The sequence below is a fragment of the Rhinichthys klamathensis genome, unplaced genomic scaffold (assembly GCF_029890125.1).
Source record: "Rhinichthys klamathensis goyatoka isolate OS25496 unplaced genomic scaffold, OSU_Roscu_1.1 h1tg000020l_1, whole genome shotgun sequence".
NCBI classification, from domain to species: Eukaryota; Metazoa; Chordata; class Actinopteri; order Cypriniformes; family Leuciscidae; genus Rhinichthys; species Rhinichthys klamathensis.
The window spans coordinates 2074633-2097654 of record NW_026606571.1 but is presented as its reverse complement, the minus strand read 5'-3'; the positions used below and the strand labels follow the sequence as shown (position 1 = coordinate 2097654).

Sequence of the window (23022 nt, the reverse complement as noted above, 5' to 3'; positions counted from 1 at the left end):
GCTTTAGTTCAAGTGCGTCTGTGCCCTCTCCCATCCCTGTTCTCTGTATCCTCTTACACAAGCTCTGCATACCTTTTAAAAAGCTGCAGAACCGAATCAGAGCTCAGGTGGCTATTTGCTTTTCTATCTGTCTGGGAGTTCTTGATATACGCAGAGAGATGAACGCACACTGTGCTTTCTACCTCTACAACCATATGGTGCTGGGAAAGTGAACATTTTAACTTGACTGAAATGCTTGCCATGGTCTGTGTGCTAGCGGCCTCAATCGCATCATCTGAACGCATGAACGGTAATGCAGTGCTGCTACTCCGCCATGTTGGCCTAGTTGCTTCAGGAGAGTCTTTTCAGATAAATGAAGTGGGGAAAAAATCCAATAGCGTGAATATACAGCAGAAAGCTCGACTGAACTGCGGTAAAGCTCCCTGGGAGAGGTTTTTAAAATGCACACTCCCCTCCCAGTCACAGTAGATGTACCAAAATTATGTTTTGAAGAGCTTTGTGGCTGCCAAACATTGACAGCATCATGACTTTAAGAATGATGTGCCACGTGGAAAACCCATTTTATAGCTCGTATAGCTGCATGTTATGATAAAACTCTTCTACCACCCCCAGCCCTCCTCTCCTGGTTTGTGACCCTTATGCAACCCCCCACCCCACCCCACAACTCTTCTCTCCTATCTGAGAAGTGTCAGTTTTCACCCAGGTCAAAATCAAGTCAAATTTAAAAAAAAGAGAGAGATTTATCACATTAAATGTTCTTTTTAAGTTCGGCTGCACTGTTCTAAGGTCACGTGTTTTAAAAAAAAAAAAAATTTATACATATGTTGCAAAATTGTATAGAATATTAATATCCTCATATTAAAATATTATATACTCAAATTTGTGAATTTTATACTTAAACATGTAAAATATTATATACTGTAGTCAATTTATATTCTTAAAACAGGACAAATTTACCTTAGCAAAATTGTGTATAAAATTAAGACTTATTTCCTAAGAATGTATCTTCAATTGAAAATCAGCCTGATTTTTGCAAAAAACTGCATCACAATTTTCTCTGTAATCTGATGCTTTTCAAATAAAATAAAATAAAATATAACATACATAAAATTTAATAAAACTATATAAAAGAAAATGTATAAAAGGAAATCATGAATGATGAATGTTGGATTGAAGTGTATTTTGTCTTGTTCCATTGTGTTTTAATGTTTCGTTTTCTTTTTAAGCTAAATTTAGAGGTTTGCGCTTAAAACAAGTGAAAAACAAATACAGTTAAATTCAAGATACATTCTCTATAACTGGTTTTAATATCAGGTTTTATTTATTAACTTTCTTTTGAACAACCTGAGGTGAAAACTAGGCATCTGACTGGTGTGTTTGTTGTAATCCTTTGATGTGAACTGTGTGTCTCACATTGGTCTTTCCTCCTCTTTGTCCTTTTTCTTCCTTTCTCTGTCTGTCTGTCTGTCTCTTGTACCCTCTCTTACATTTCTGTCTCCACCACTTTTGCTTCTCCCTCTTTGCGTCGTCTTGTCTCTCCTCTGTGGCTCAGACCTGAAAGATATACACAACAATAAGCATAGATACTTGCTTGCCTCAGAGAACCAACGGCCTGGCCATTTCTCCACAGCACCTATGGGCTGCCTGACAGCCTCTCCGTCCTCAGGCTCTCTGTGCAGCCAGGCAGGGTTGCAGTCCGTTTCAAGCATCCAGGAGCGCATCATGTCCACGCCAGGCGGAGAAGAGGCCATCGAGAGGCTGAAGGTACACAGACAAGCATTTTCGAAACAAAAGAAGGGTCAAGGGCTTAAGTTAATAACCATTTCCTGCCGTCAAAGAGGTTTCCCCTTAAATGAATCAAAACTAATTAGGTAACAATGTGTAATAGGATAATGTGGGTGCTTCAGGCACCTGGTGACCTTTTATATTCAAAATGCTCTACTCATAATGATTTGCATGTTCTCATACATATGTATATCTACTCTGGATCACCATGGTAACCTGAGAGGTAATTCAAGGACTTCATCTGTGTTGTTCTGCTTTCATTCTGACAGATTGTGTCTTAATGAATGATATCTGACATGCCAGCTGTCTGTAAACAGCTATGACATGTGGGTTGTGCCCCAAAAACAAAACTGGACAATCTTGCGCACCGAAAATGTCAGAAACTCTCAGTAGCGGTGTTCAGCCTTATATGTTCTTTGTATTGACCCTTGTTCACAAAGTAGTCTGGTGTAAAATGATTCGCACAGACATAAATTAATTTAGGTATAAGGGGGCGCATTTCCTTCAAAAATAAAACTTAAAAAAAGAGTGGGTGGATTTCTATCATTATAGGGTGGTTCTGAACACACACTGCCGACACGTTTATGTTCAATCACCATGTAAAAGTGAATTATGCATAATATGTCCCCTTTCAAATTTTATGAGATTGAGATTAAGATTACATGTAAAACAAAACTACATTATATATTATTATTACTACTTTATATTATATTATATTATTTGAGGGAGTGAAAAGATTGTCTTGTCATACTTTCCCACCCACAAGTGGTTTGAAACCATTCACTGAGACTCTGTGAATGTGCGAGATAGTAAGGGAGGGAAAGTATACGTGGCTACAGCTCCAGGCAATAGTTTCCATGGTTACGGCAAGTGGCTCGCACTAGTGACGTCAACCTCCGACGCAGTTCGTCAGGAAATCAGACAGAAATAGACCTGTTCTTTTGTATTAGCCAAAAATATTGATCTATAATAAAAAGTGAGAGCATCCTTGCCCTCAATCATTAACATAATCAGATAGAAGTCAGTTTGGAGCTCATCACTTCATGATGTCTGTGATTTGCCCTGCGTACAACCAATTTCTTACTTGAAAATATACAATTACCGGTCATAATTTAAAGTCCTTGTGCTCATCAAGGCTGCATTTATTTGATAAAAATACAGTGAAAACAGTAATGTTGTGAAATATTAGAATGACTTCTGAAAATGATTTCTGAGACAATGACTGCTGAAAATTTAGCTTTATCACAGGAATACATTTTAAAATGTTACAATTTAAAATCACTTTTTTTATTCTAATATATTATATATTTCACAATATTACTGTTTTACTTAATTTTTGATCAAGTAAATGCAGCCTTGGTGAGACTTCTTTCAAAAACAAAAAATCGTAATTATTCCAAACTTACGATCTGTAGTGTATATGCAGATCTAATATAATGATGATCCAGTTTTCCTAGTCCTCTGTAGTGATCTGGGTTTCTTAGAAGCATCAGATCACAGGTTTGAAGAAGCCACAGTGTTACTTTCTGAACAGATGGCAGGGGTGTTAACCCTTTAGGAAGGATCTAGGGGAGCTTCCTGTACCTCAGGCCAGATGGTTCTTGTCTTCCTTCCAGCCAAGGACAATAAGGGACAGACACAATAGAATAAAAATGTGTGTAGTTGGGCTTCCCGTATATAACTGTTCATTGCTCTTGACCCTTTGTACACAGGCTTATTGCCTAGATTTAGCCTTTTAGCCATAGGACCCTGAAATGTATGGCCCTCCCACATCTTATGTCTGATTTAACATACAGCAAGATGTGCTCACGGCGCTGAATAGCAGAATAAGCTTAAAGCTTCTTAGTATTATGCACAGGTTAGACAGGTCATAATGGCAAATGTGTGGAAATGGTGACCTGGTGCTAATTATAGATTATATATTAAATAATTATAGATGATTTAAATTATATACATAGAAAAAAAACCCGTAACACTTACAATAAGGTCTCATTTGTTAATATTAGTTGATGCAGTAACTAACATAAACTAACAATGATAAATATATTTGTGCAGCATTTATTAACCTTTGTTAATGTTAGTTAATAATAATGTTCATGTTAGTTCACAGTGCATTACCTAATGTTAATAGATACAACTTTAGATTTTAATAATGTTTTAGTATATGTTGAGATTAATATTAACTATGATTAATAAATAAAAGTATTATGCAATATTTAAGAATAATAAAAACAAATGTTTCTTGAACACCAAATCAGTTTAGTATTAGAATGATTTCTGAAGGATCATGTGACACTGAAGACTGGAGTAATCACTGCTGAAAATTCAGCTTTGACATCACAGAAATAAATAGATTTTTAAAATACATTAAAATAGAAAACTAATGATAGAAAATAAAGTGTGCTAATTTTTCGCAATATTACCATTTTACTGTATTTTTTATTATAAATGTAGCCTTGGTGATCATTAAAAGACCTTCTTTCAAAAACATTAAATGGATTCTAAACTTTTTAATGATATTTTCATGCCAGCAATATTTAGCCATTTCAGACCCTGTCTTATACCTCCCAGCATAAACTTCCAAATGATCCTTTAAAATATGTTGACCTTCTTTGTCTGCGGTCCTGTAGGAGTCTGAGAAGATCATAGCCGAGCTGAATGAGACCTGGGAGGAGAAGCTGAGGAAGACTGAGGCCATCCGTATGGAGAGGTCAGTGAGGGCTTGGGTGCCATCTGGCTCCCTTCCTATTGTCCCTGTGCCCATACCCTTTATGCTCGTGAGGAGTGTCTGCTATGTGCCCGCGTGCTCAGCTGGTGCGAGTCTGTACCAGACTCAAGTAGCTGTCAAATCGCTCACTGACCTTAACACTAACATGTGCATTCAAGTATTAAAGATACATGTTCCAGATGTCTTTGCTGCTAACTAAAAAGGTTATAAAAATGTGTTGATTTGTAATGTCTATGATGTTTTCCTTCCCTCCCATCAGAGAGGCGCTGCTGGCAGAGATGGGAGTGGCCATACGGGAGGATGGGGGAACCCTGGGTGTCTTCTCTCCTAAAAAGGTACAACACATGAACTCCTTATCATTAATCACCATTACTGTCTGCACCAGTCAGCTCCTTCTCATGTCCACATGTCTGGGCCTTTCTTTCTTCGTATTTCATCATCCATCATTCTCCCTCCATTCTTTTTTTCCCTTTTTTCTTTTGTTTTGCTTGCCTCTTGCAATGGAATCCTATTAGTTTGGTCCTGATAGACCAACGTCACTGTCTATTGAAGACTTTAGTGTTTATTCTTCTAATCAGGTTTGTAGAATTAAGTTTTTTTGTGTTAACTTTTTCCCCCCATTTTATATCTGTAAAATCCCTACTGTAGCCTACTGAGTTCCTGTAGCAAGCCATAATAGTGGATTACTGAATAGTTTATATTTTCCCACATCACACTTAATTTTAGTGACCGTAGGAAATAGAAATGGATGTAAATCCATCAGCATGCTGTAGTGTTTTCAAGAACGAATGACTCTCATGAGTCTAATCAAATCAGTTCTTTTCATAAATAGGACAAAAAGTTTAGTTTTCGGATTAAGTAGTCGAATACTTCAGAGCTTTTATTGATTTAAGGTTAGACCGGATGTTTTCACTTGCAAAAAGTACTTCCAGAAAGCACTGTTTACCACAATCTCATTGTCTTTTTAGTGTTCCTCCCTGAAACACATCAACACAGTTAGCCTGCCTCTAGAACAATGCCTCTGTCATTTTTTATTTGTCTACTTATTCATGTTTTCATTCAATTTCTCTCCTTTTCTCCCTCTATGACATCTCTCTGTCATTTTGGCTATCCAATAGCTTTTCGTTGAAAGGCCATGTGAACTCTATACTGACTTTAATGGGGTGTTTTCACCCCAAAAGGTTGGTTGTATAGCAGTAGATAATGTTGTGCAATAGTTTTTAGTTATTTAGTTCATAGAGGCTAATGTAGTATATTATCAGCCCTTGAAGAAGCCAAATTGTATGACTTTCTGATTCATTATAATTATTGACATGGCATTTAATCTCATTATTTCACTTTTTAATTGGCCTGTGAATGTAACTGTAGCTGTAGTGACATCAGGCACTCCTGTCTGTTTGACCTGTCTGCCATTCTCATTGACACCGTTTCCCCACAGACCCCTCACCTGGTGAACCTGAATGAGGATCCTTTGATGTCAGAATGTCTGCTCTATTATATCAAAGATGGAATAACAAGGTATGAAATCACTTCCATAACTGTCAGAAGTTTCTTAGCTGTCTGGATGTTGCACTGAGGCATCTTATGATTGCTATAGATCCAACCAGTCAAGGGTCCTACAAAGGACAAAATGTTTACTGCTTTTATGTTAGGATTTTCTCATGAGTTTTTGTACTTCTCCAGTTGTATCAACACACATGTACACACACACACAGTATATATAAATTAGTGCTGTCAACGTTAACGTGTTAATGCATGCGATACATTTTTTTTTCAGATCACTGCGTTAAAAATATTTAACGCAATTAACTCAGCATCCATTTTTTCCGTCATCCTTTGGCTAGCATTACATTATATGATCACGTTCTTATACATGCAAATGCTTTTAAACCATTCAAACGCGGCAAGACAAAAGAGAACGCGCTGTCTGTGAACTTCCTGTCTATGACACGCACACGACGCACAGAAAGACGCGCGCCAGTATCGTGCGCACAGACCACGCCAGAATCAAGTTCTCTTTCGCGCTTGAACGAACAATAACACCCACAACAAATTGTCAAAATGTCCATTTTGTTGAGTATCCTCATTAGAGCAGTCTTAAATGAGTTAAATAAAAGTTGTGAGAAAATAGGACGCGTGTGAGATTCGCGTCATGTGCAACAGCGGCAGATCTTTAAAGTGACAGAAGCCACTAATGCTGTCTGTCATTAATGTTAATCAAAGAATAAAGGTAACAAAGAAAATCTCTCACTGATTAATCTATATTTAATTTATGCAGTGGAGACTGTTTGATAACTTTATTCAATTTCAGGAGATTTCACAGGGCACAGGTAAATATTACATTTATTTTTGGTTTATGTGAGGATTGTTTTAAGTTCACTTAAATTAAAAGTTGTTATATTTTTTTAAGCCTAATAAATGATAATATTATCACTGTAATGTTGAATGGCTATAATTAATGTTTAAAATTGGGGGAAGAATCTATTTAATTGAGACATCAGTTGTGTCTTAGCTGTATTAGATATATCATTGTTCCAAACTTCTGTACATTGTTCCAAACTTCTGTACATTAAACATACTATGTTTTAATTGACTAGAAATGTGTCACATCGTGCAGCAGTTTCATGTTTACTGTGAGACTATTTGCTTGTCATTAAAAACTTGTTGCATCGCACCTTGTTACAATGCTGTAATGTAATGTTGGAGTATCCTTGTGGTAATTAAAATGAATGTCTTTGTTTTGACAGGGTGGGCCAGGCAGACGCAGAAAGACGTCAGGATATCGTTCTGAGCGGAGCGCACATCAAGGAGGAGCACTGTATCTTCCGCAGTGAGAGGAATGCCAACGGAAATGGTAAGTGTTCACTTACATCTTTAGATCCATTTATCTGTTTTCAATTCACATTGCCAACAGTAAAACACTTTTACATCGGACATGATCAGCTCAGTGCAAATTAACTTTTGTCAAAGATTATTTCCTCTCCTGTATATCTGAGTACTTTGTTTATTACGCTTTTACTCAATGAAAACCTGAAATTGCTGCTGGAGGTAGTGAATTGTCTTCTGTTTCTACAGTGATTGTCACTTTGGAGCCATGTGAGGGATCTGAAACATATGTGAACGGAAAACGTGTGAATTCTGCTGTCCAGCTGCGCTCAGGTGAGCCACTGACAGTTGTCTGCACAGTGCAGTTCTTAAGCTCTGGTTTAATCTGATTGTTTGTAGTCATATGAAAACTAATGTGATTTTTTTTTTTTTTTTTTTTTTTAATTATTTGTTAATGTGCGAGTTTATTAGCCACTGTAAGTAAATAACTAGAACAATAACAAAATGCAGTGAAAACGTTGAAACTAGTGTGTTTATGATTACGATTACGAATTTGCAACATCAAGCAGCAGAATGGACTGTTTTTATGCAGCTCAAATAACAAGAAGTGGCTAACACCGAAAGCCTTGCATATTCAAGTTGAAAAAGGTGGATAATACATGTATGCACAAAATTTGTTTATATGCCATTATATTGTTTCAATGTGTACATACTTGCTCATTCCTCAGGTAACCGCATTATCATGGGAAAGAACCACGTTTTCCGGTTTAACCACCCTGAGCAGGCCCGCGCTGAGCGTGAGAAGACCCCGACAGCGGAGACCCCTGTAGAGCCAGTGGACTGGACCTTTGCCCAAAGAGAACTGCTGGAGAAACAGGGTATCGACATGAAGCAAGAGATGGAGAAGAGGTACGTAAGCAATAATAATCATGGGATATTATTAAAGACAACTCCAAGTTTAATACAAGAATTATATTGGTTATATGAAATAATTTTGACTCAACCCTTCAGGCACTTACAATGAAAATACACAGACAGAAAGTTAGTAAGTAGAAGCAAATACTAAACATTCTCTCTAGCTTCTAGTTAACACATGGATGGAAACACATTTTGAATGTTTATTGCCTTGCCCTTGTACTTCCATTGTAAGTGCCTTACTGTAATATATATATATATATATATACACTCACCGGCCACTTTATTAGGTACCCCATGCTAGTAACGGGTTGGACCCCCTTTTGCCTTCAGAACTGCCTCAATTCTTCGTGGCATAGATTCAACAAGGTGCTGGAAGCATTCCTCAGGGAGTTTGGTCCATATTGACATGATGGCATCACACAGTTGCCGCAGATTTGTCGGCTGCACATCCATGATGCGAATCTCCCGTTCCACCACATCCCAAAGATGCTCTATTGGGTTGAGATCTGGTGACTGTGGAGGCCATTTTAGTACAGTGAACTCATTGTCATGTTCAAGAAACCAATTTGAAATGATTAGAGCTTTGTGACATGGTGGAAGTAGCCATCAGAGGATGGGTACATGGTGGCCATAAAGGGATGGACATGGTCAGAAACAATGCTCAGGTAGGCCGTGGCATTTAAACGATGCCCAATTGGCACTAAGGGGCCTAAAGTGTGCCAGGAAAACATCCCCCACACCATTACACCACCACCACCAGCCTGCACAGTGGTAACAAGGCATGATGGTTCCATGTTCTCATTCTGTTTACGCCAAATTCTGACTCTAACATCTGAATGTCTCAACAGAAATCGAGACTCATCAGACCAGGCAACATTTTTCCAGTCTTCAACTGTTCAATTTTGGTGAGCTCTTGCAAATTGTAGCCTCTTTTTCCTATTTGTAGTGGAGATGAGTGGTACCCGGTGGAGTCTTCTGCTGTTGTAGCCCATCCGCCTCAAGGTTGTGCGTGTTGTGGCTTCACAAATGCTTTGCTGCATACCTCGGTTGTAACGAGTGGTTATTTCAGTCACTGTTGCCCTTCTATCAGCTTGAACCAGTCTGGCCATTCTCCTCTGACCTCTGGCATCAACAAGGCATTTCCGCCCACGGAACTGCCGCTCACTGGATGTTTTTTCTTTTTCGGACCATTCTCTGTAAACCCTAGAGATGGTTGTGCGTGAAAATCCCAGTAGATTAGCAGTTTCTGAAATACTCAGACCAGCCCTTCTGGCACCAACAATCATGCCACGTTCAAAGTCACTCAAATCACCTTTCTTCCCCATACTGATGCTCGGTTTGAACTGCAGGAGATTGTCTTGACCATGTCTACATGCCTAAATGCACTGAGTTGCCGCCATGTGATTGGCTGCTTAGAAATTAAGTGTTAACGAGCAGTTGGACAGGTGTACCTAATAAAGTGGCCGGTGAGTGTATATAGTATATTAAATTAAAGATGAGTTGAAATAATTTGCTGTCGATTGAACTAGTATTCACGCTCGCAAAATTCCTTAGAGGGAAGTGTGGATTCCAGCTTATGCATAGTTTAGGGTTGGATCTAGCCAACCAAAGCCGGGGGCCACCCAGCAGCTACAGAAGACAAAATCTACATTTTGTGAAGTTTAAGCTCTTGGCATGGAATGTGAGCACATATGAATTGGATTATTGTAAGAAGGATTTTTAGGATTATGTTGCGGAAAGCAAATGCACTGAGCGTAAGAAAGAGCAGCTTTTTGATGCAGTGGTCTTGCACTGTATTATATCAGGCTTACAGAAATGGAGATCCTGTACAAAAAAGAGAAGGAGGAAGCGGACCAGCTACTTGAGCAACAGAGACTGGTAAGGCTGAATCTCTTTGATAATTCTTGTTTCTTCTGTTGTGTATCAGAGGACCCTTACTTTCATTCCAATTAGACCTTTATTTTCCTTCCAAATTTTGTCAGGAACTTTCTTTAGACTGTGGGGAGAGATGTGCTATTTGATGAACCGAGTAAAACGGGCCCCTACTTTTCTACTTGCTCTGCTGAAGTCCAAACAGCACTAATTCTGCACTCTTAGCTCTGACAACTTGAGACTTTTGTGTGTATGTGTGTGAGAGAGAAACACTTTTCCCAGTGCATGGCTGAACCTCTTTGCATGGTAACTGAATCCACTCTGTCTGGATTGAGATAGCAGATGGCCCATTGCTGATATGGACTGATTTACATATTCAGTTTGATACAGCAAGAATTTCTTATTCAAAAATTCAATTCTCTCTCTCGTAGATTTGAGATATAACTTTGAGGCGTCAACAGAAGAATACCAATTTGGCTTTTAATTAGTATTTAGTATTTTATTAGTTTAATTTTTATGAATTCCATTGTTATATAAGGCATTGGTTTGCCATGCACCAGTTAAAGACCCCATGACATCAATGAGAAAATAAATGATTTGTCTAAAGTCCTTGCCATCATAGAGTTGACATCAAACTATGCTTTTCAAGCCTTTTCATGGGGTATTTAAGTTAAATTGGTGTAAAACAAAAGTCCCTTTCTTTGGTTTATTCTAAATGCTGCTTTTGCATGTTTTTTTTGTAGCATGTTTAACAGATTAATTTACAGGGTACTTAGTACCTCATTTAGTATTTGTTTGCTGGGCAGTGTTTTAAGCTGTTCGGGCTTGAGTCAGCATTTGATTTATAGATTTAGTTTTGTCTGAGTTTGTTGGTTTTCTCAATGCAATTGCTGATGTTTCCAATGCATTGTTGCCATAACCCAAGATTTCTGCTGTAGTTGATGAAGGCTAGTGACAATGTGGTTTCTCATTACATCTGTAGCCTTGAGTTCTACACGTCTGTGTCTGGCCAGACACAGAGGGCATGCTATAACACAGCTATCCATGTTGGGGGTCTTAATGATGACAAGCTCTCCAATGCTCTGATGGTCTCATCCATATAATTTTATATATAGAATGACACAGATATCCCACACTGCACTGATTGCACAATCACGATTACATGGTCGCCAGCTGCCGCCTCTGTTATTTGACTGTGATTTTTGTATTGTTTTTGTTTTACTTGACCTGGAAAATGAGAAACTGCATTTTCTCTCAACTAACCTCTTAACTGTAGTGGATGAAATCTATGCTTTTAACCTCCTCCGAGCCTGTCCTTTCTCTTTTTCCTCCTCTGTACTGACCTGTAATAAACACGCAAGAGTCTAACCAACCGCTAGAGCTAGAAAAACTCTAAAACCAAATCTTCTCTATCAAGGACTTCATATGAGGGAATGAAACAAAACTCATCTGGCTTTGCTGCATGCCACTGAAGCATGTTTGGGGTGCAACTATCAAGAGCTCTAATTGAAGAGGATTACATAAATTTTAACTTGACAAAAAGAAAGAAACCAGCGCAACAACAAAAAAAGCAGATCACAACATCTATTCCTTTTTGTTGACATTTTTCTCATAATCATGACAGTCATGCCTTGCATTTGATTTTTATATAGTGATATGCAATTTGGGAATAACTGTGACTTGAATTTGTATCTACACTGTACATCTAAAAAATAACAGTTGCACACCATTCTTCTGTCAAATGCATCTGCAAGTACACAAAATGCCCTCTAAAATATTCATATCTGTAGTCAACTTGCAGTCTACAAAAAGGTGCTTTGTCTTGCAGTTTAATGATTGTGTTAGTTAGAAATCGTCAAGTAGGTTGATCATTTTTCTCAGCTTAATGAATTAAGTTGTAAATTTATCTGCACCAATTTAGCTGTTCTCATTTTGCATATCACAACACTGTCCATTCTTTACAGAAAACATTCATTTTATTTTCGATACCCCATTTTAATTTTCCCATTTTGTTTTTCGCACTCTTTGGTTTGTTTCCTGTTTTGTTCTCTTAAGGATGGAGACTCTGATAGTGGTGATGACTCTGATAAGAGATCATGCGAGGAGAGCTGGAGACTCATCACTTCTCTACGGGAGAAACTTCCTCCCAGCAAGCTCCAAACCATAGTCAAAAAGTGTGGCTTACCCAGCAGCGGTAAAAGACGAGAGCCTATCAAAATGTACCAGATCCCTCAGCGTCGTCGTCTTACAAAGGACTCCAAATGGGTGACCATCTCTGATCTAAAGATCCAGGCAGTCAAAGAAATTTGCTATGAGGTGGCACTTAATGATTTCCGTCACACCCGTCAAGAGATTGAGGCTCTAGCCATAGTAAAAATGAAGGAGCTTTGTGCCACCTACAACAAGAAAGACCCGAATGAACGAGATTCTTGGAGAGCAGTAGCTCGAGATGTTTGGGACACTGTAGGGGTTGGGGATGAACGAATTGAAGATGTCATAACCAATGGACGAGGCGTGACTGACATGGATGACCTAAAGGTTCACATTGACAAACTCGAAGACATCTTGCAAGAGGTAAAAAAGCAGAACAACATGAAGGATGAAGAGATTCAAGCTCTCCGGAATAAGATGTTGAAGATGGAGCAAGTGATCCCGCTGTTTTCCAATGAGTCACCGGAGAAAACCACTCGCAGTGGACCCATGAGGGCCCGCAGTTCCAGCGAGGGTAAAGCTCCAGAGGAGAGGCCCAACTGTGAACAGTCAGACGAGCAGGTGTCTAGGATGACGGATGATGAATCTTCATTTCGACGTGGACGTATGAGGTGGATGCGACAAGAGCAGGTACGCCTCAAGAACCTCCAGCAACAGGAGATTTCCAAGCAGCTCCGACGGCAAAATGGACCCCACCGCTTCATCCCACCCGAAGACCGCAAGCTGCGCTTCCCGTTCAAGAGTAACCCCAAGCATCGCAACTCCTGGACCCCTGGCACTCATATCATTATAACAGATGAACAAGTGATTGAGATGAAAGTACCCAAAGAAGTGGTCCAGGAAGAGGACGACTCTGAGGAGGTCGCAGAGCCCAGAGAACAAGTGGGACCAACCATCCAGACGTATCCTACTCTTCCTAGTCCCATGGGTCAACGTAGAAGCAAAGATCTAGAGCAGGGCCTGAGTCATAGACATAATCAAAGCCACAAACTCCATGAACGAGGCCGTAGTAACTCCTTCAACAGCAGCCAGCGAGCCTCGGACTCTATGGAGACCCTCAATTCTGGTAACAGGAAGCCGCCTCACCCCCAAATGGCCTTTTACCAGCCACGCTACAACCAAAACCAGCATAATTATCCACAACATCAGCATCCACAGTTCTGTCATTACAATACTGATGCCAGCAACAACTACCCGCAGTACCCACCCAATCAGCAGCCGAGCCACCACAACAATTTTTGCACCCCACCCCGTATGCGTAGGCAAATGTCTGCCCCCAATTTGAAGGGCAGTCGAGAAACCACAGTGTGACGTTGGAAGCAGGGCATAGGTTCATGTACAGAACTAGTTGACACTACAAATCACACATCACAGACTCATCAAAGCATTGGACAGCTTGTCCCTAAACTGTTTTATGGCACTTGATTTAAAGAATTAAATGTTATTGTCATTTGTGGATCCAAATTGCAATGATTTCCCTGGAGAAAACCACATGAATGCCTTGCATCAACAATTTGATCCCCCATCTATGTTAACTATGCATATAGGTTAAAAGTCTAGCAATAAGAGTGCTGGTTAAAAGTGTCCAAGTCACAAAAAGATCTCAGAACAATGTTCTTGAGCCTTGATTATTGCAAAAAAAAAAAAAAAAAAGGCTTGTTTTATTAAAGTATTGGAAACGATGAGTTTTAGGAGAGTCACCCTTTAGTTCTTGGCTGTAGTATTAACTTTTTTAAACTTTAGTATATTTTGGAGATTCCATCATGTTTTTGAGATGTACTTTAACACTGATTTGCCTCAGTTTACCTCTGTTTTGCTGCTGGTGACAGTCTGAATAGATCTTAGCATTGAACACACAACCACTACACTGCAACATTTCATACTGTCCAATGAGAACCTTGAACCATTACTTGAATTTTGAGTTTTTGAATTTACAATTCAGTCATATTTGTGCATTGAAGGTGCATAGGTAACATGTTCAGTAAATGCTGGAAGGTTAATAGCCAACTTTTTAATCCTCTTGAATGTTTAGAAACCTGTTGGAGATGATGTTTTTACTGTTGCATATTATGCAAGTTGTTTTATTTCATGAAGTTTCGGGTCCCTGGGTTGATATTCCCCATTAAATAGTTTAAATATGAAAGGTGGCAGCAAAGGCCTTTCTCTAGCTGCCTTATGCATGAGTAAAAGATTATGAAGGAGTGCTTTTAAAGTTTTTAAGTGCCTTATCTCACTGATGCATCATTAACATATTGCATTTATCTCTTTGTACTTGGCACCTGAAAGTAAGTACTGTAATAGCAATATATGAAGAAAACTGAATAATTTTTACTGAATTCCTATCACTCTTATTGTGGAATATATAGACGCTGCCTTGTACATTTGAGGAAAAAAAAGAAAAAACAACCTGCCACTCTGATTTTATAAAGTTTGGTTCTGCCTTATTTTGGGTATAAACCACTCTGCACTAAACATCCACAGAGGTAATGTTTTAATGTGCTTTGCATCTATTGTTCCTTTAACTGTCTACTGCACTCTGATCCTCAATAGGGGGAGGGGGAGGGGGAGGGGGGTAGTCTGTTCCCACGGGATAGAGTCAGTGTTCTAGAACACTCAGCCATTCTCCTCAATCTCAACATGATTAGAATCACATTTATTTTCGGGTGTCTGCTGTGTGGTAAGCGAGCCCACAGAAAGCACCAGAGCCATGCCATGGAAAGGACCTCTAACGGTTTCCATGGTTTCCGAGGCTCATTTTGAAACTAGTAGCATGTTTTTAGCGACGGGAAACCATTAAAAGCCAAATAAAATTAGCCGGACAGGTGTATAATGCACTGCTTTTTGTTCAATTTTCTCGCTTAATTTTACAGCTTATGTATGTAATGTCACTGAACACTTCTCACTTTTATTAAATTTACCACTGATTTTTTTCTTTCTAACTAAATAGTAATTACTTTCACGTAGGGTTAATGTAGTTGTACACCCTTGCACGTAAGCCACTGTGATTTCCCTGCTTAAGCCTTGATATAATTATGCACTGGTGTGCCTCAGCACCCAAGTGCATCCCATTACCAGCTGCGTATTACCAAAGCACATGTTCTGAAATCCTCTTCGTGTCATCTCCTCTGGCCAGAGCAAAGAGTTAGCCAACTAGCTCAGAAGTCCATGCTTCAGCATTGCTTCATAAGAATGAAGGACTTGAATGCTTTTGTTGCCAGAATTACTGCCTTATTTCTATTGAAACCCCTTGGTTTTGGTATAGTAAGTAATGCATATTGTATAAAACACAACTGGTTTCTCAAATCGTGCAACTGGTTAACTAAAGAAGCAAGACTCTAGTTTAAAGGTGAAATGTGTAATTTTTATTCTGAAAAGTGTGGTGCTCTCTGCTGTTTGAGTACCCAGACACTGTGACATTGGCACAACCAATGTTGTCAGATTGGGGTGGGGATATCTGTTTTGCTGGACAGATAGGGGGGAGTGTTTGAATTTTTTAAAAATCTGCATAGTGCAGCAGAAATGACACGCTTCGCCTTTCAGTGTAGCACAGCAATGAAAGTATAAGTCACTTCTCGAAAATCTTCTATTTGAATGACTATCAAGACATGCCAATTCCAACAAATGTTATGCTAACATTAATGTACGGTGCTGCCAGCTACTCTTAACTACCACAAGAGGAGCTAAGAAAAGGTATACATTCAAACGGACAATGTATTTGACCCTTTTTAAAGGTATGTCACTTGTCGGTTCAGTGTTTATCTATATACAATGGGTAGTGCATATAAACGGCCCTGTGTTGGGATGGGATGGGGGGGGGGGGGGGGGTGTTGTTTTTGTGCAACATGATCTTCAGTGCTCTAAGTAAGATGTGTTGATGGTTTACTAATATTGCTATTACCTTGAACTGTGCTGAATATCAAGATTTTAAACAGTGACTGAAATAAAGCGAACAAGTTTGAAATTCAGTGACTGTTGCTCTGACCTAATTGTTTTCATCTATACAAACATAGCATATGCTTTATATAGCAATCACATTTAGATGTGTATTTCTCATGATCATTTCATTATATTACAGCTCTTAGGAGATATGACAGCAGTCAGAGATATGACTGACATATTAGTCAGTCCTGGGTCTAAAGTAAAATATAAAATGAGTTTGACTTAATGTCCTGATCAATTATTTTATCCATCTGGTATAAGTAAATTTTAGGGCTGGGTATCGAGTTCGATACTTTTTAGGTACCCACCGAATTGCCTCGATACTATCAAGTATCGAAACAGGTCTTGCCTTTTAATACCAAATTTATATACCTAAGGGGTTAATCTCGTCAACGTCAGTGAGCCAATAAGCATGCAGCATGATTGGCTGTGGCAGAAAAACACTAGTTTATGCGGTTGCCCAAAGAGACGTGGCTCGCACGTGAGGCTGTAGTGTGTGTGTAAGCGTCCCAAGACTCCCAACCCACATATATGGAAGATTTGTGGAAAAGATCAAAAGTGTAGCTATGTTTCACCAGACTCAATGCCAGCAGCACGCGATGCAATATTTGCGACACGATGATTGCCGCCAAGACCGGTGTTGTGGCGAATTCTGACCCCCGCCAAATTATTACCCCCCTAGTATTATTGGCAGTGTTGGGGAAGTTACTTTTAAAAAGTAGTGTTTTCTCGTTACTCGTTACTTCTTAAAAAAGTAATCCGTTACTTTACTTAGTTACCCCCTTTGGAAAGTAACTTTTTATGTTACTCGTTACTTTTACGTTACTTTTATGTTGCTTGACTTTGGGCAGAACCCAATATCTGTTCCTAAATGTGTAGGCCTACATAAAATTCTACCATGAACTCTACTTATTGAAAAACTAGAAAAAAAAACTAAAAAAAGAGAGAGATTTTGAGATAGAAAAAAAATATATATTTATTTAAATAACATTTGAAAAACCTGTATAAACTGAACACCAAAGCACAATATTAACTATTGAGCGGTGGTGACGCGTTCATGAAAAATGTCACAAAGAACCGGCAAAAGAAATGATTATGAATATCAAATATAGCAAGGAGACATTTCAATTGTTTATTAATAAACAAGTGTTTTCTTTGTCAGTCAGTGTCGGCTGCAAAGATAAAGTTGACGATGCTGACTCGCGATCTTCACAGTAGTGAACGCGCCAGAGAGAAATGCACATTTCATATGGATTACATAAGCAGAGAGTCTGTTTTCTCTCGTTTTGAATAGTTTTGTTTTAAAGTACACATTTCAAGCTTTCTATATATTTCTCATATCTTTGAGGCAAGTAGCTTGCGCTAAGTTTCGGTTCATTTATGAGACGAGCTCAGTCCATGCGCCGGCACGGAGCTCCTGAGAAGTCCTGATTATATTGCCTGCTATATTTACTGCTTATTTATTAAAGACAATTGGTTGATGAAACATTGATTAAAATTAAGATACAATTAATACAAAACGAAATTCACTTTAAAGAAAGGCTTTCTACAAAAACAAACTTAATGAAGTGGTCAAAATCATGTCTGCCCACTCCATTTGTCTCCCGATTGCGCATCTTATGCTCTTACTCATGCTTTTCACTTTTCATATAATCAACATTGATGAAATTAAAAAATAAATTATTTTATTTAAACATAAATATGAAACTAAATCGTTTTCTTTAATGACTAGGCTACAACACGCAGGTCTATACAGAGAAATTTAATATCGGAGCGGGATTTGAGCGAACGCCGTCTTACTGTAAGCATGTGGGGGTAGAGGTACGATTTTCGAGCAATCATCGAATATTATTTTGCTTGATATGCCAATCCTTAATATTTGGTGTTTTAAATGCCTGTTTGAGGTCTCTGTGAAAGATTTAAAGCAGTCTTTTAGTGCCGCTTTCAGAGCGGTCTAGTCCGAAGAACTGTTACGTCCATATTGTTTCTTTCCTCATAAATGCGAACACGAAAAATTCAATACAATTAATATTTTATGTTCTGTGGAGAGCCAACCCTTCTTCATCCGGTGGGAGTATTACTTTTGGTTTGCGCAGTGTAATTCACAGAATTGATTGCTCTGCTACAGAATTGATTGCTCTGCTACCAGCCTCTGTCACGGAGCTTGTGACTATTGCAAGCGCGCAGCTGAGGAGACAGTGTTGCTGTCAAATCTGTCCATGGGAAAAGTAACGTTGTGCGGAATTGAAAAAGGAACTACGTTTCGTTACCAAATTCTCAGTAGTAACGCGTTACACTACTTTTTACCCGAAAAAGTAGTTACGTTACTGTAACGCGTTACTTTGTAACGCGTTACACACAACACTGATTATTGGTAGGTTTAGGATTAGTTGTGGGGGAGGTGTTAGGATTAGGCATTCAGATACTGACTTCAACGAGGGGGGTAATAATTTGCCAGGAAGTCAAAATTCGGCACAACTCGGCAACATGACAAATCTGATGAAGCACTTATTTAACAGCGCACAGAATAAATGTGAGAGCAGACAATTAAACAATTAAAATGTCTCCTTGCTATTTTTTCCCCGACACATTCATAATCATTAGGCTATTTTTGCCAGTGCTTTGCAGCAAGCTTTGTGTGTGCTGAGCGCGAGGCATATAGTTTGACTTAATCTCCTAATCAATTATTTTATCCACCTGGTGTAAATACATTTTCAGCTGTTTGACACTGCCTTTTCAGATAGAACATTCTCATTTGTTATAAAACTGTGGGATAACTAAATCCTGCTTAAATGTCAGGAAATGTTACATATAATCACATTTTAGTGAAACCGCATATAAAATACCTCCCTTTACGGTACAGAGTCGGTTCTACCTGACGCCTTTTTCATTACTAATTAAATATATTATAAATGTTATTTGTATTTTGGTAGTAAAACGTCTAGACATTAAAATTGCTTTCAGTTTTCGGTTACTATTGCATATATTAAGGCTTTTTCTACTTGAGCCACCTCACAATGGTGGCGACTTTTGCACAGGGAAGCATCACTTATATTTTCAGAACATGCTATATCCATTTAAATATAAATGGATGGGTCTTCATTGTCTATTTCTGTGTGCAAAATTAGTGCTGTTTAGTTTAACTTCAGCTTAAGCCATTAAAATGTAATTTAAGATGTTTTTTAACTATTCCACTGTCATGAACAAGCCGAATGGCACACAGTTGTTAAATCAACTGCATAACCGTGTAACTTTTATCTCTCCAAGGTTCAGTAAGTGTCTGTAGTGCTGATAAGATCGTGTCTGCTGTCCTCTCTCTCTTCATCGCATTTTCTCAAAGGTATATGAGAGTAAATTGCAAGAGCTGCAGAAACAGGTGGAGACCCGCTCATTGGCTGCGGAGACACCTGATGAGGAGGAAGAAGAGGAGGAAGAGGATGAAGGTAGTGTATTTTGAGAAATCAGAATTTTGACACTTTTAATATTAGTGTTCAGCTACATTTATGGCATAAAATGCACCCCATTGTCAAAAGATGTTAATCTGCAGTGTACTAGGACACTGTGTAAGTAGGATAAGTTCCTAGATCAACACCATTTGGATCACATTTCTGTCAGAGTCCTAACTCTATCTACAACCTCAACCCAACCAAAACTACCACTACAATCAGAGGAAAATACATGATGGGTTGATAAGCCCCTACACCCTTCCCAATCCCTATTGTCTGATGGATTGAATGTTGTTCCAGGAACAATAAGGATATCCTGCTTGGCAAAATCACAACCACCTGTATGTATGCTGTGGCATGTTTGACTATTGTTCCTGTATTGCAGTGCCCTGGACCCAGCATGAGTACGAGCTGGCCCAGTGGGCTTTCAGGAAGTGGAGATACCACCAGTTCACCTCCCTCAGAGACCAGCTGTGGGGCAATGCTGTATACCTCAAAGAAGCCAATGCCATCAGTGTGGAGCTCAAGAAAAAGGTACAGCACATAGATGACAGGTGTCATGTGAAAACGTGTCAATCATTAAAACATTTAACTATTTTTAACTTGACATGGCGTGAAACAATGAAAAATCTGCATGACTCGGCGTAGCAGCTAAAAGGTCTGTCTATTGCAGTGTTTCTCAGCCAGGAGGTCTCACCACACTTCTGCAAGTTAAGATTTTTAGCTAAACGGTTAAATTAAGCTGAAATCATATATTTGTTAATTTATTTTGTTCAATAATAATAACTGCCATTTTTTTGGGTTTGAGTAAAAAGGTTGAGAAACACTGGGTTGTTGCATGTATATATAACTGCTTCCTGTGTGAATGCCCCCTAAAACAGACCAGACTAGCGTTCCTGACACACAACATGACATAAAACTGTTCATAAAAATTAGCTTGTCATTGTGATTGCAGCTTACCAGTCCATTCTGCTATATTTACATATTTGCAGACATATCTCTGTTGCTTTACTTATTACCCATGTGCCAGCGTTCAACAGTTGGCTTATTAATGCTAAAAAGAGCACACACTTACAGTTTCATCTGTTCTTTTTCTGTCACCTGCTCTACTTTTGTTTGTTTTTGTCTTTTTTTTTTCAGTTCCTATATGTATAACCTCATAAAGACCCCTGCTGTGTAGAAACATTTCTCTTCTGGTTTATCATGCGCTCTTTGTATTTATAGCTTCAGTGGGGACAGGGGTGATTTGATTTGTTTTACATTAGCAATTGTAAATCTTATGCTATTTTTTGCTTTGTTTCATTACGGTACTTCACTCTCCACTTAGCAGATGTCAAAAATGAGGTCTGAACCTTCAATCTTACCGTCGTCAACTCACATCTTTCATCCTTGTTGATGACCTTTCTTCCATCTATTTGTAGGTCCAGTTCCAGTTTGTCTTGCTCACGGACACCCTCTACTCTCCGCTTCCCCCGGAGCTGCTGCCTCCAGAACCGGAGAAAGAGCACGACACTAGGCCTTTCCCTCGGACTGTGGTGGCTGTGGAGGTTCAGGACTTGAAGAATGGAGCCACTCACTACTGGTCCCTGGAGAAGCTCAAGTAAGCTTCAGGCTGCCAACCAGCCTGTGAATACAAAGTTTTGTTAACAGAAGTCTTTTAGTTCTTGTGCAATTATTATGTGGAACCAACCTATTTAGAAATCCTAAAGCTCTGGGTTTTTTTTAGAACTTTACTTGTTTTTTTATGATATTTAGACAAATTTTTTCTCAGCATGACATTTATAACAGAACATTTGCATGGCTCCTCAGTCCTCACAAAACCCTTGTTCGAGTAGAAATTAATATACTAGAAACAAAGTGCTCATTCCCCACAATATCTCCCCACAAATGTCAAAGTGCTCAAAAAATCATTCAAAGAACTCTGTTTGCTTCTCATGTGGCCAGTCACATGACCATATTGCATCATAACATCCAACGTTGTATGCATAATGGCCTTTTTTAATAGTTCAACCAATGTATTTTTATGTAGTTCATTTTTTAAGTTTAATTCTCTGAAACAAGTCTCTATTGTGCCAAATTCTCATTACTGTGCCAAGCGTCAAATAAGAGGATCCCAAATGACTTTTGAGCCAATTCCCTCATGTCAAGATGACGATTCTGTTTGAGAAAAATATCACCTAAATTTTCTTTTAGGTAGTCGGACAAAAACAAATTTTCTTTGTAGATGACACTAGCACCTCTACATGCTGGCATTACGTAATGTTCTCATGTAAACCAATTACCAGTCAAAAAGGCTTTAATGTAGAAAAGTAATATAGTTGATTTAAAAATTTTAAAAAGTGAACACGATTCGCTAGCATGAGGTGTTGATTTGTCATGATCTTCCAGGCAGAGGCTGGACCAGATGCGAGAGATGTATGACCGTGCGGGCGAGATGGCCTCATCCAATCAGGGAGAGGATGGGGAGGGTGCTTTGACCGGCAGTGACCCGTTCTATGACCGCTTCCATTGGTTCAAGCTGGTTGGGAGGTATGCTAATCACTTAACCTTGTTCCTGTGACTTGAGATATGATTGAGCATGTTAACAGAGATCAATTCTTTGTAGGGGTGTAACGGATCTTAGTTGATCCGTGATCCTTACGGACCTGGCCCTACGGTTCGGCACGCATGTGATTCGCGGATTAGTTGCAAAATTCGTCACAGAGTAAAAGCTTATCATTTGCACGTTTTTAAGCAATTCCAATTTAAACATTCAAGTGATTTTAAACCATTCAAGAGCAAGAAAAGGTGAAGAACTTATTTCAAATTAGTTGAGCTCACACACTCAAATTGTATTTTGAGCTCACACACTCACCTCACACCGCGAGGTAGCGGAAGAGGGCCCCCCCCCCCCTCGGTCCGTGGTTTGGTTGCACCACCCTATGGACAGCCCTGATTCAGACAGCGCGCAAACACAGATTTCAGCCCTCTTTCGCGCCTCCTTGCGCTTATATGGACATTATACACACAAAAAATGATCTCAAAATACTTGTCTCGGCAAGTATACTCATCAACATGGTAATTTATGTCTTAAATGAACGTAAACAGTTGAGAAGAAACCAGATCTTTATCAGTATATTGGATACGTGTTAAAGTGACAGCAGCCTATAAATACCTGCTGCTGTCTGTGTCATTATTGTTAATCAAACAACAAAACACAGCTTTAACAAAGAGCACAGAACATTCTTAGGGATACACACCACCCAGCCCATTCCATGTTCAGGCCTAAACACGATTTTTGACCGTGGATGATTAAAA

The 23022-nt window shown here is 39.0% G+C and overlaps 1 protein-coding gene across 14 annotated transcripts in view; it reads left to right on the top strand.

The window, feature by feature from the left end:
• kif1b (kinesin family member 1B) overlaps positions 1–23022 on the top strand; it is an 87795-nt gene that overhangs the window by 41641 nt on the left and 23132 nt on the right. For 7 of the 14 annotated variants that reach the window (XM_056239467.1, XM_056239513.1, XM_056239484.1 and 4 more), the window contains 12 exons: positions 1631–1764; positions 4416–4495; positions 4773–4848; positions 5952–6031; positions 7261–7367; positions 7589–7672; positions 8068–8248; positions 10063–10135; positions 19620–19722; positions 20111–20259; positions 21147–21325; positions 22114–22254. In XM_056239467.1, the coding sequence (XP_056095442.1) occupies positions 1631–1764; positions 4416–4495; positions 4773–4848; positions 5952–6031; positions 7261–7367; positions 7589–7672; positions 8068–8248; positions 10063–10135; positions 19620–19722; positions 20111–20259; positions 21147–21325; positions 22114–22254 (1387 nt within the window). Of the gene's footprint in view, positions 1–1552; positions 1765–4415; positions 4496–4772; positions 4849–5951; positions 6032–7260; positions 7368–7588; positions 7673–8067; positions 8249–10062; positions 10136–12184; positions 14756–19619; positions 19723–20110; positions 20260–21146; positions 21326–22113; positions 22255–23022 lie in introns of those variants that run through there. The other 7 variants (XM_056239443.1, XM_056239459.1, XM_056239494.1 and 4 more) reach the window with 3 other exon arrangements.